We start from the raw sequence: 13953 nt of genomic DNA, 5'->3' as shown, positions 1-13953 counted from the left end.
TGACATGTTTTTAGGCCACTCAGCATGGAAAGACCCTGCTGCTAAGCTAACTTTTGCCATACACATAACCTGAGCTGGACTGAGTGTTGGAGTGAAAGATCTTCAATACTGACCTCTTGCTTGTCTGCCATTGCTAGGACAAGTTGGTATTAATGGAATCATGGAAAATAGGTGGAGAAGGATATTCAGCCCTTTGAGCCTGCACCGCCATTCAATACAATCATGTGATTCAAGCACTCTATTTTCTCTCCATGATCCATTTAGAGCGAAAAGAGCCACATTCAACTCCCTCTTGAATATACATCTTGCACTGCGCTCACAACTTTGTGGCAGGGAGTTCCACAAGTTTACAACTCGGAGTGAAATTTCTCGTCACCTCTGTCCTCAATGGCTTACTCCTTATGCTCTTGTCCAACACCAGGAACATTCTTCCCGCAAGTTTGTGGCTATTGAATCAGAAAGATACAAGGATTTGCCTGCAGTTAGAGGAGAAATGTAAGAGATAGATTCCAATGCTATCCACTTCAGCAGATGTCGTGGAACAAGAAGTGGGATTTGAGATTTGAGATCAGACAATCCTCCAGGTTCAATTGCTGGCTATAGCTTGTAGACTTTAGAGACGGTAAATCAAGAACTAGCATGTTTGAATGTTCTCTATTGACTTCAGCTCATCATTCAATACAATCACACCATAGTACCTGATAGGGAACTTGTGCCTGCTGGTTCTGAACACCTCCTCTGCAATTGGATTTTCAACTTCCTGTTGGGGAGACCTCAGGCAGTCTGGATCGGTAACAAGACCTCCAAGAGCATTCCACTGAGCACGGGGGCCCTCCAGGGCTGCGCGCTTAGTCCACGGCTGTTTTCTCTGCTGACCAATGGACTGTGCTGCTAAACACAGCTTCAACCACATCATCAAGTTTGCTGTTGGCATGACTGTGGTGGGCCTGATTAGTAAGAATGACGAGTTAGCGTACAGAGATGAGGTGCAGTCTCTAATGGACTGGCACAGAGCCAAAAATCTGTATCTGAATGTTAATAAAACAAAAATATGGTTGTCGACCAGGAGGGCTCGGGCGGGAGGGAACCATGGTCCACTGACGGCTCCACTGTTGAGGTCGTCAAGAGAATCATGAACTTGGCAAATAATCTCACCTGGTCTCTTAGAATCAGCTCCATCGCCAAGAAAGCCCACCAGTGCTTCTACTTACTGCGAAGGCTGAGGAAAGTTCACCTCCCACCCCTCCATCCTCACTACTTTGTACAGAGCATGCATTGAGAGCATCCTGTGCAACTGCATCACCGCCTGGTTTGGAAATTGTACCAGCCCGGACTGCAAAACCCTGCAGAGGATAGTGAAGTCAGCAGAAAAGATCATTGGGGACTCTCTTCCTACCAAGGTCATCTACAATACTCAATGCAGGCGAAAGTCAACAAACATTATGAAGGACACCACACACCTCTCATATAAACTGTTCTTCCTCATGTCATCTGGTAGGAGGTACCGTAGCATTCAGGCACTTGCGTCCAGATCGGGCAAGTTTCTTCAGCAAGACACTGAAGTGGCTGATTGGAAGGAATCAGTTGTGGGTGTCCAGCGAACAACAAATCTCTCTCTGAAAACTGACAAGAACCTTCCTGAATGGTAACCAATTACCTTTCAAGCCTGGTGAACTTCATAAATGTTAAATTCTGTGTACAGTATAAGGATTTCCTGCAACCAGTAAACTTAGAGGAATGAGAAGTGAGATTTCCAATGCCAAATGAAAAGTATCATATTGGCATTTAATGGTCTGTTATCATTGATCACGGTACCCCAAGAGGCTGTTTGTGGATTATCAACTCTAAAGATGAAACCTCCATGTCTTTTTTACCAATCTAACCTCGGATTGTAAGTCTATAGCTACAAAGAGTAGGCGCTATAGCAAAGAAGACAAACTTTTTATTAAGGACGAGGTTAGATGTTTATTGAAAGAAAAAATCATCGAACCCAGTACAAGTCTTTGGCACGTACAAGTTGTAGTCGTCAAAAATGGCGCAAAACCCAGAATGGTTGTGAACTACAGCCAAACTATAAACAGGTTTATGCGACTAGATGCTTATCCCCTGCCTCGTATCTCAGACATGGTAAATCAGATTGCACAATACAAAATATATTCCACAACTGATCTGAAATCAGCTTATCATCAGGTACCTATTCACAAAGATGAAAGGCAGTTTACCGCTTTTGAGGGAGATGGCAAACTTTTTCAGTTTAAAAGAGTTCCTTTTGGAGTTACCAACAGTGTATCCATTTTCCAGAGAGATGGATAAGCTAGTAGACGTTCATAACTTGCAAGTCACCTAACCTTATCTGGACAAGGTCACTATATGTGGCGAGGACTTAAATGATTATGATTGGAACTTACAAAAATTTCTCCAGGTGGCTAAGCATCTGCACTTAACCCTTATCAATGACAAGTGTGCATATCGCACTAAATGCCTGACTATACTAGGCTACGTAGTGAGTAAAGGTGAGATCATCCCAGACCCAGAAAATGAGACCACTCATGGATCTACCCCCACCTGCGACACAAAAGTCCCTCAAATGTCCCCTGTCTGAAGAAGCCCTCCATGCTTTTGAAAACATCAAACAGGATATAGCCAAGGCGACAATGTCAGCTATTGATGAGGATTTACCATTGCAAGTGGAATCTGATACGTCAGATTGGCCTTCAGCAGCTACGCCAAATCAAGCTGGTAGACCTCTGGCCTTTTTCTTTTGGACATTACACAGGCCGGAGGTCAGGCAATCCTCTATCGAAAAGGAAGCGTGAGCTATTGTAGAATCCATTTGCTATTGGAGACACCCTTTCGCCGGAAGGATATTCACTTTACCGACTGATCAAAAATCTGTTGCCTACATGTTCAACACTAAATTGTAGAGCAAGGTTAAAAACGGTAAGATCAGGTGTTGGCGAATTGAGCTTTTGACTTATGATTACGATATGCTCTATCGCCCAGGAAAATTCAATGATTCTGCATAGGCTTTCTCGCATGACCTGTGCAAGTCTGCAGGCAGGGGTCACTAGATTTTATCCTTATGTGAAGTCCCTCAATTTTCCGTCTCACTAGAAGACATCAAGAAACTGACTAACGAGTGTCCTGTCTGTGCGGAGTATAAACCACGCTATTATAAACCTTCCGCTTCCACATTGATTATGGCATCTAGACCATTTGAACACCTCAGCATGGATTTTAAAGGACCACTACCCTCCAATAATAAGCATACCTATTTCCTTAACATTGATAAATTCCCTCATTTCCCCTCGCTCTACCACATGCTGATGTTTCTGTTAGTTCTGTTATGAAATGTCTTGATATGATTTTTAGTATTTTCAGTTATCCTAACTTCATTCATAGTGACAGAGGATCAGCTTTCGTGAGTTCTGAACTTAGGCAATACCTTCTTGATAGGGGTATAGTTATTAGTCATACTGCAAACTATCTTCTTTTCTTTGGCTTGGCTTCGCGGATGAAGATTTATGGAGGGGTAATGTCCACGTCTGCTACAGGCTCGTTGGTGACTGACAAGTCCGATGCGGGACAGGCAGGCACGGTTGCAGCGGTTGCAAGGGAAAATTGGTGGGTTGGGGTTGGGTGTTGGGTTTTTCCTCCTTTGTCTTTTGTCAGTGAGGTGGGCTCTGCGGTCTTCCTCAAAGGAGGTTGCTGCCCGCCGAACTGTGAGGTGCTAAGATGCACGGTTGGAGGTGATATCAGCCCACTGGCGGTGGTCAATGTGGCAAGCTATAACCCACGGGGTAATGGTCAAGTGGAGCGCAATAATGGTATAATCTGGAAAGCTTTTACTCTTGTGCGAAAATCAAAAGGTCTCCCCACCAGCCGCTGGCAAGATGTGCTGCCAGAAGCATTAAACTTTGTCCGTACACGGCTGTGTCCAGCTACCAATGAGACCCTTCACCATTGTCTTTTCGTTTTCCCTAGAAAATTGAAAACTGGATCGACCTTGCTGACTTGGCTATCTAAGTCTGGAGAAGTTTTATCAAGAAAATACGTTAGACCCAGCAAAGCTGACCCGCTTGTAGAGCGTGATCAACGGCTTCATGCTAATCTGCAGTATGCTCATGTTATTTTTCCCAGTGGAAGAAAGGATACTGTTTCCTCTACCTTACCTAGTCTACAGCCTGCTAGCCCTTCCACTGACCTGACTCCTTTTCTACCCTCCCTGTCACGAGAAATACTCTAGAAACAATACCCTCTTAATGGGAATGTCTCATCACGCTCTCCACTCCCTTCCACACCTGGCGGCAGAAGTCCTTCAGTTAGAAATAAAACTCCTCCATCTGTGCCCTTACAAAGATCAACACAAATCTCAAAGCCTCCTCAGTGGCTCTGTTATGACCATTTCTAATCTTAGCCATAATTACAGTGAGTACAGTCACCCTGTATTATCTCAGGTTTGCAGCCTGTTGTTTTTTGCTATGCGTTCTCATTAATTGTGTTTGTAACCCTTGATCTTCCATGATTTGTTTTTTGCTTTTGTTTTTGCCATTATTGGTCAATTTTTTGGGGGGATGAATTGATAATATAATGGGGGGGGGGGTGCATATTATACTGGCTGCTATTGGCTATGGCTGTAGAGATACTCCACCCTACTGGTATAGATGGAGATGCTTTCCCACTGGCCAGTTTAGTCTGTTAATAAAAGCCCAGTATTATTATAACACTTGTCTTGTCCATGGCATATCAGACTGTGATGTGAATCAAAGAACTTTGCTGAACTTACAAACACATTACATACATGTGTGCTTAGAATTAGAAAGGGGGGTTAAGTTAGGTTAGTTAAGTTAATAGTGATAAGTTAAAGTTTGATCCTGTTTTCATGTTTAAAGATAATTAAAAGCAACTTTTGTTTAAGTGACCGTTTGTCTTGGGTGAATATCTATTGCTGCTGGGTTTTGGGCTCCTCTGGGCTCGTAACAGTATTTCAATGTGTTGAACTTCTATTCTAACATATTTATATAAATATTCTCCGTGGTCCTAGAGAAATGCTATCTCATCTTTATCATGTGAGCATAGAATGAACGATATATAAATGTGACTTGACTTGATGATGGAAACAGATCCCTGCAGCTCAACCAGATCAAATGCTGGTGACTAAAATGATTATAGTGTCCCCCCCCCCCCCCCACCCAGCCAGATGTCTATGGATTAAACTCCACTGGTCTGCTCTTGATGACGTTGACTGTATATTGTTTGATCGTAGAAGAGAGACGGAGGTGTGCTCGTGTTGGATGAAGACTGTTAGCCCAAAATAATGATAAGTGTATGAAGATGTAGTCTGGCCTATGGTGTTAGGTGGGCATTCTGGATGCGAGAGATTGTTGTTAGATGTGTGATGGTGCATTGAGCATTGTGTAGGAGTCTGCATTGACCTTGAATGCATGTTTGAGATCCCTAGAACTATTTCTAATTTCAAATCCACGGCATCACTCTCCTGGCACTGACCTCAACTGCAACCCCATCTCATCACAGATTCAGAGGTTCGTGGACTATGTGAGCTGAAGACCTCTCTTCACCTCACCTCTACAATATCCTTATCCAGGAGGGAAATCGGGGTGCCAAAATATGTCTGTGGTCAGCCATGGATTCCACCAAATTTCCTAAATTTTGCAAGGTATCTATTGGCATTGAGAAGTACTCCTTTAAAATCCTTAAGCATGGTTTTAATGCAAGATGGCTTGTTTCAACCAGAGCTAGTTGACTTATGATTACGAAGGTGAATCCTAAGCATTAGGGGCAAGAAGCAGCACAGCCATTATTGGTTGGGAGCTGAAATTATAACATGAGGGTGGGAGGGGGAGGGTAGAGAATATGACACACACCTGTTATAACTTACAAGTTTTCCAGTGCCATTTAGATTAAAAATAGGAAATGCTAGAAATTCTCAGTGGGTCAGGTAGCACATATGGAAGATGAAATAGAGTGAATATTTCAGGTCAAGACTCTTTGTCAGATCTTCCTTAATCATTAACTCTGACTTGATTAGTGGTTTCAGATTTTTTTGTTTTATTTCAGATTTCCAGTATCTGCAGTTTTTTGATTTTCTATTTCACACCCTCTTCCCATGCTCAGCACCACAGCACCTGAATGGTCTTGGAGCACACACTCTATTGTTCATATGTACCTGACAACCCAGCATTTCCTAAGCATTTCAAAATCATAGAGCCATCGAGTTCTACGGCATGGAAACAGGCCCTTTAGCCCATGCTGACCAGGGTTCCTAATCCTCTGAACCTTCCCTTGTATCTATCCAAATATCGTTTGAACATCACAACTGTCTCTGCTTCTACCACTTCCTCTGGCAGCTTGTTCCATATACCCACTACTTTGTGCAAAGGTGTCCCTCTGGTCCCTTTTATATCTTCCCCATTTCCCCTTAAATCTATGCCCTCCAGTTTTAGATTTGCCAACTCGGGGAGAAAGACTTTGCTCCTTATCAATGCCCCTCATGATTTTTTTTAAACCCCTTCACCTCTTTTTAAAAATTAAATTTAGATGCAGCAGTTACAGGCCTTTTACCTCCCAATTACAACCAACTGAAAAACCTCACAAAGAGAAGCGTATACAGAGCCGTTGTCATACCCACACTCCTGTTCGGCTCATGGGTCCTCTACCGGCACCACCTACGGCTCCTAGAACGCTTCCACCAGCGTTGTCTCCGCTCCATCCTCAACATCCATTGGAGCGCTTACATCCCTAACGTCGAAGTACTCGAGATGGCAGAGGTCGACAGCATCGAGTCCACGCTGCTGAAGATCCAGCTGCGCTGGATGGGTCACGTCTCCAGAATGGAGGACCATCGCCTTCCCAAGATCGTGTTATATGGCGAGCTCTCCACTGGCCACCGTGACAGAGGTGCACCAAAGAAAAGGTACAAGGACTGCCTAAAGAAATCTCTTGGTGCCTGCCACATTGACCACTGCCAGTGGGCTGATAACGCCTCAAACAGTGCATCTTGGCGCCTCACAGTTTGGCGGGCAGCAACCTCCTTTGAAGAAGACCGCAGAGCCTACCTCACTGACAAAAGGCAAAGGAGGAAAAACCCAACACCCAACCCCAACCAACCAATTTTCCCCTGCAACCGCTGCAATTGTGTCTGCCTGTCCCGCATCGGACTTGTCAGCCACAAACGAGCCTGCAGCTGACGTGGACTTTTTACCCCCCCCATAAATCTTCGTCCGCGAAGCCAAGCCAAAGAAAAGAAGACACCCAATTGACCTACAACCGCTGGTATTTTGTTTTGCCATCAGAGAAGCTAAATTGTTTGTCACAATGGTGAAGGACACATTCAAAGGAAACTGAAGCACCCGCAGGAAACCCACACAGACATGGGGAGAATGTACTAACCCCTTTCAGATAGTGCCAGATTTGAACCCTGCTTGCTGGTGCAGTAACGGCTATGCCAACCGTGCTGCTCTTAAGCTCCAGGAAGAGAAATCCCAGCCTCTTACATTTCAAGCCCCTCAGTTCTTGTAACATTTTCATGAATTTTTTCCTGCACCCTTTCCAGCTTAATCTTTCCTATCACTGAGTGAGCAAAACTGCACACATACTTCAAGTGTGGCCTCACCAATGACTCGTACAGCTGTAATGTGATCTACCTCCTCCTGTACTCAATGCCCTGATCGATGGAAGGCAAATTGGGTGGCAAAGTTAGCACAACACTGTTGCAGCGCCAGCGATTAGGACCAGGATTTGAATTCCGTGCTGCCTGCAATGACATTGTACGTTCTCCCTGTGTCTGCGCAAGTTTTCTCCGGGGCCTCCTGTTTCCTCCCACTGCTAAAAACATACCAGGGGTTGTAGGTCAATTGGGTGTAAATTGAGCGGCATGGGCTCGTGGGCTGAAATGGCCTGTTACTGTGCTGTATGTCTAGATTTAACATTTAATAAAACAATTAAAACACCTTCACTACGCCGCTGCTAGAAAATGAACCACTTTAACATTGGAGGAAATATACTACTTGCACTTACCACTTTAAATAAACTTACTGGTGATTTGTGATGATGCTCCGGTTGTGAAACGCATCCTTCAGAATTCCTTCCATGCGAACAGCAGCTGGAAGAGGATCCTTACTCATGCACCAAGGGAAAAAACAGAAGGAAAGCAGCCAGAGAATTCCGTGCAGACACACCATCTTTGACCCACTCTTGTTGTTTGATGTATCTCTCTGCTACAGATGGATAACTCCCACAGAACCTTTATCTGCGTTGACATTGAATTGCAATATTTTCCATTTGTAATTCAGCCAAGTTGCTTCTGAATGGAACCAGAATATGTCCTTCACCACTGTGAATTTTGCTTTTCGGACTGCAAAAATGTAACCAATTAATTTCCAACAGGTTTTTCCTGTATGAGGCAAATAGCCCTGAGATTTTTTTTAGAAAAACAGCATGGTGACTGGCTATTTCGGCCCAAGTCTGTGCCACCCAATTGACCTACACCCCTGGTACATTTCAAAGGGTGGAAGGAAACTGGAGCCCCAGGGAACACCCACGAAGACACTGGGAGAACGAACAAATCCCTTACAGACAGCGCGGGATTCGAACTCTGGGCCTGATCACTGGCGCTGTAAAGTCATTGCGCTACGTCAATTTTGCTGCCCTTTGTTATGGTTAGTAATTAAGGCAAAAAAATCATAATATTTATCGAAAAACATTTTTGGAGTAATTAAATACACAAAAGTCCTGGAGAAACTCAGCAAGTCTCGCAGTGACCATAGGAGGCAACGATAGATAACCAACGTTTCAGGCCTGAGCTCTTCGTCAAGGCCTGAGAAAAAATTAGGCAGGCAACTGAATAGAAAGGCGTAAGGAGGAGGGAAGAAGGAGCAGGGGAGAAGCACAGGGCAACGGCAGGGAAGAAAAGGTGAGAATTGATCAAGGGAGGGGTTGAGTCTGTGAATGCAGAGCTAGAGGAAAGGAGGCACAGGGAGAGGGAAAGAGACAGGGGAGCTAAAAGAAACTGTGGAACTCTATGTTAACACCATCAAGGAGTGAATCGACACAAAACAGCGCCTATGGCATGATTGTGTCAAAATAAACAGCAACAAGGAGGACTCGTGAGACCTGGCCTTGGTGGCTTTGTATAATTAAGAGCAAACACTAGGACTAGGAAGAAGGATGAGTGTATCGAGCGTAGAAGAAACAGGTGAGTGGTCCTTGCATGTCCAGGGTGGAGGCCTCCCTTCAAGTGGCACCTCCCCCCCCACCCCCACCATACCCTAAATATGCCCCTGATGGCATCTGGTTGGAGGGTGCAATACTGAATATGAGGTGTTGTTCCTCCAATTTGCGGATGGTCTCAGTTGGCAGCGCGTGAGACATGTCGGCGTGGGAATGAGGCAGGGAATTGAACCGGGTTGTCACTGGGAGAATCCCCACTGTTACAGTGGGCAGAGTGAAGGTGCTCAACAAAGCAATCTCCCAATCTGCATCCAGTCTCTCCGATGTAGAGGAGGTCACAATGGGAGCACCAGATGCAGGACATGATTGGTGCAGATTCGCTGGGAAGGACTGTCTGGGCCCCAAATGGTGGTGAGGGAAGAGGAACATGTGCAACATTTCATGTTGGCGAGTTTATTTCAGGATACATTATTGTCACTTCTCTACTACTTTATCTGTTGCCAAATATATCAACACAAATCTTTCCTGTTTCCTTCTCAATTACACTTGATGCATCCAACAAAATTCTCTCACTCTTCAAAAAAAAAATGGGAAATCTGTTGGATTATAATGTCGCTCATCATCTCCTTGAAACCCCTCCTCTTCATTGCTGAGCATGTCATTGGAATACTGGGCTATGTGCACATTTCTGTTTTGTACTACAGGTACTTCCATTCCTTGCCTATCCTCTCCCATCTCTCAAAGGACTCTCCCTTGCTGGGTCCATGAAATCATGTGTAACAGCTGGAGGTTATGAAATGCCCATCATTGAATAAAAACAAGTCTTTATTAGTTATTTTTGTTTACAATTTTGAAAATGTTAAAATATGAAGTTTAGTCAATTAAGGGATTATATGGTTGAAGAAATAAAAACACCATTAGGTTTCTCACCAGATGTGTATGATCCATTAGTGGTCATTGGAGGATCAGAAGTGGAGAGAGTGAGCAAGTTTAAGTTCTTGCGAGAAACTATCTCAGATTAATTGTAATACATTAATGGTATCGTGAAGAAGGCAAGTCAGCACCTCTATTTCCTCAGGTGTTTGCGAAGGTTTGATATGACATCGAAAACCTTGGCAAATTTCTACAGATGTGTGGTGGAAAGTATGCTGATCGGATGCATCCATGGACTGGGGTGGGGACCCCAATATCTCTGAGTGTAAAGCACTGCAAAAGGCAGTGGACACAGCCCAGGACATCACAGGCAAATCCCTTCCCACCATCGGGAACATCTATGAGGAATGCTGCCATTGGAGAGTCATCAAGGATCTACACCACACAGCGCATACTCCGTTCTCACTACTACCATCAGTAAGGAGGTATAGGTGCTGCAAGACTTGCACCACCAGGTTCAGGAACAGCTGTTCCCCTCCACCATCAGAATCCTCAATGACAAACTCAATCAGGGACTCATTTAAGGACACTTGCACTTAATTTCATTTACTCTCTGTATTGACATTGTACACATTTGTTTACATGTGTACATCGTGTACAGTTTTGTTTGCACTACCAATAAGTGGTAATTCTGTCTGGCCTGCCTGAAAAAGAATCTCAGGGTTGAAAAAGAATCTGAGGTTATCTAGCTCTCATATGGGGAGGGTTTGAAAGTTCTTAGCTTATACTCATTGGAATTTAGAATGAGTTTCAGTAAATAATGAATATATTGTCTGAACCTCCAGAATTCTGAAGATTCACTACTTCTCGTGTGAAGAAATTTCACACCACAGTCTTAATTTGTTTGCCCCTTATTCCAAAGCAGCATCGCTCTATAAGGATTTTTACAGTTTCAATGCACTGTCTTCTCATTCTTCTAAGCTACAGAAAATGCAGATTCTCTTATATGACAAACCCACCAGTTCATGGAATCAGTTCACTGTGAACTTTTGCTACATTCCCTCTGTGGCAAGTGTACCTTTCCCCCCCCCCCCCCCCCCCCCTCAGTTAAGTCTGTGAAAATTGTGCACTGTACTCCATGGGTTGTATTGCTAAGACCATGTACAGTTGCAGTAAGATAGCTTTATTCTTGAATACAAGAGTGCAATTCTTGTATTGAGCATTTAAGATGAATACAGCAGCAGATTGATCACTTCTTAGCAGTGAGGTTGTGCAGAACAAAGAACATATCCTTAAGTTTACAGCAGCGTGTTTAAGAGTGAAACCCAACTGGCTGGCAAATGTCCTGTAGGGAGAGAAAGCTGTCATTTTTATTCAGATATGCAAATGTGTGACTCCAGATCCACAGCAATATGGTTGACGATCCACTGTCCTCAGAAATGGCCTGGCATTTAAAGAAAGGTAATAAATACCAGCCTTGTGAAAATTGGGTAAATGGATGAAAAACTCACCCAAAATACATCAGCAATCTAGATTTCCATTCCAAACTCTGGGTGCAAATCAATTAAGAACTTCAAAGTCTGTGTAAAAAGATGATGAAAACAAGGTAAGCCATGATTTACCTGAACTCACTTGAGGGATTGAATGGCCTCCTGTTGTTGCTGCTTCGTACTGTATCAGAAAAGTTTTCTGCTATTTATATTAACAAAATACTCTGGAATACGCATACAGTTCACACCACCAAATGTGTAAATCAAGTTTATTTGTTCTCAAAAGGTTCTATTATGAACTAAAATTACTGCCACAAACTTTACAAGCTGTCAAAGTTTTAGGATAAACAAATTAAGACAACCACCACTTAAAAATTTGAAGGTACTACATCAAAATTGGAAACAAAAAATCTTGTCACAGACAGTTATTTCCCAACTAATAAATCAATTGCAAGTTACAGGAGCATTAATACAACACAGGCATGCTTGATCCAAGAGAGTCTGCAGATACTGTGAAGTGATATGTTTTAGCAGAGTTCAAAAAATGCTTGTGCAACCATAATAAAGTGGCCCTGCCAGTTTTGACTTGGGTGCTTTGTGGCATCTTCATGTCCCTCCATTCTGTAACTCGTGTGATGGTACAGTGCAATGACGAGGCTCTGCTTTCCACGTTGCAGCCAACTCGCTGTGTTTTTCAGCTAAGCTCACAAGCAACTGTACCAAAACTGTGCTCTCATTTCAATATAGTGTGAACTGGTTCCTAGTCAAGTTTAGGGATTTCATTGATAATCTTTGATAGTAAAAGACAAGAGGGACAAGTTCAAATAAAATCTGCAGTTTAAAATAATCCCCATTGTATCAAATGAACATACGGTACATACAGTACATAATCAGTTTACAAACATAATTAGCATGCTGCCTTTAATTTACACATGGGCTACGCACATACACAATAAAATTCTCCTATGTCCACCATTAAGAAACATATAATTTGACTTGACTGCTAACAATTAACCTATTAACATTCAATGCATATGGATTATCATAAATCAGAATGGTACATTAAATGAATGGCGACACTGAATGAATACAAAATATTCTACAATATAGCCCAATTAACAAATTGGTGGGCTCGCTTGAGATTGAGTAATGCCCCAATTCAGCAAACAGAATTTTGCAAATTCAACCGATTTCCTTTTCTGGGAGTAACCATGAACTTCATGCAGCAAATTATTTAAGTATTTAAGACTCAGCCTTGCTGTTTATATTGAGCCTCTTCAGCTTTCATTTAACTCTCACTGAAGTAATTATATCCTCTCCTCAAATAAACATTTACTTTCCAAAAAGATGCATATCCAGAAAATGCTATGGAGGCCAATTTTGTCATAAGGAAATAATTTTTAGTAACAGTGAGTTTTGATCAGAGTGGCTGGGGAGACTAGTATATTCCAATGTTTTGCAGACCAGTACCTGACAATTCTTTAATAAACATTTATATTACTCAATGTAACTGAAGTTGTGAGATGGAAAAATCAAGTTTGTTGGCAGACTAGCTCTTCCATCATTACTTTCAGATCCCTTAATGTTAAATCTAAACACTGTCTGTGGAAGAATTCCCATAAAGAGATGGCATAAATTTACAGAATTATTTTTATTTGTACTCGTGTACCATATCGCAATATAAATTTTCAAATCTTGCACTTGTGAGTATTGTATTAATGGAACCACCAACTCAGAGGATATGTTTAAACCATTTGTCCACTTTTTGAAAATCCGTGTAATTGCAATAAATAATAAAGGTATGGGTTTGCTGTTTTATGGATTGGTTAAAATTCTTGAACCTATTTACATCCACTATTTCTTGAACAGTTTCATTAATGATAAAAAGTTAACCTCTGGTTTCTGCACATTGTAAAAATAGATAGCACACTGCTCATACAATACTCATGGTTAAAAGTATACTGGCCTTTCTTTGTTGTACGCTCTAATAAAAACAGCAGCAGGGTTTGCACTGAGGCATGGTGCTAATACTTGAACTTGCAGATGGCTTGCCTAACACTGTTTGTTAAATAGATAAAGATTGGTGGGGTGGGAATTGAAAATCCTCACTAATTTTTCACCGATAGAACTACTCTCCATGGACTAGTTAGATTAAATGAAGAGAAGCTAGCAAAATGCTCAAGGGAAGTTACTTCACTAAGATCTCTGGGGGAAAAGAAGTGTTTCTTCCCAGGAACTAGCAGAATGCGGTCTTCATGTGAATGCAAGGTGCTGGCTTTAAGTTGGGCAGAGCACTGGAAAAAGAATGAAAACACACTATTAATATTTCTGATGAATCAGAACACCACCAACCAATGAATCAACTTGGAAAAGGAAAGGCGCTTGAAATAAGGTGGAGGAT

At 42.6% G+C, this 13953-nt stretch overlaps 2 protein-coding genes across 6 annotated transcripts in view; one reads left to right on the top strand and one right to left on the bottom strand.

The window, feature by feature from the left end:
• The window catches only part of riox1 (ribosomal oxygenase 1), a 97525-nt gene extending 92974 nt beyond the window's left edge, over positions 1-4551 (top strand). Inside the window, exon 18 of the transcript XR_011355572.1 lies at positions 3985-4551. The gene's annotated coding sequence lies outside the window, so the exon portion shown is untranslated. The remainder of the gene's footprint in view (positions 1-3984) is intronic.
• Positions 1-13953, bottom strand: part of fez2b (fasciculation and elongation protein zeta 2b) — a 204897-nt gene that overhangs the window by 14110 nt on the left and 176834 nt on the right. The window contains exon 8 of one of the 5 annotated variants that reach the window (XM_069930933.1): positions 11323-11407. The exons of 2 other annotated variants lie outside the window; for them this stretch is intronic. In XM_069930933.1, coding sequence (XP_069787034.1) covers positions 11361-11407 — 47 coding nt within the window. In that variant the 3' untranslated portion in view covers positions 11323-11360. Of the gene's footprint in view, positions 1-11322; positions 11408-11790; positions 13847-13953 lie in introns of those variants that run through there. 2 more of the 5 variants (XM_069930935.1, XM_069930934.1) reach the window with 2 other exon arrangements.

The sequence above is a fragment of the Narcine bancroftii genome, chromosome 4 (assembly GCF_036971445.1).
Source record: "Narcine bancroftii isolate sNarBan1 chromosome 4, sNarBan1.hap1, whole genome shotgun sequence".
Lineage (NCBI taxonomy): Eukaryota > Metazoa > Chordata > Chondrichthyes > Torpediniformes > Narcinidae > Narcine > Narcine bancroftii.
Note: the sequence above shows the minus strand (reverse complement) of the source record. Positions and strands in the feature narration are given on the sequence as shown.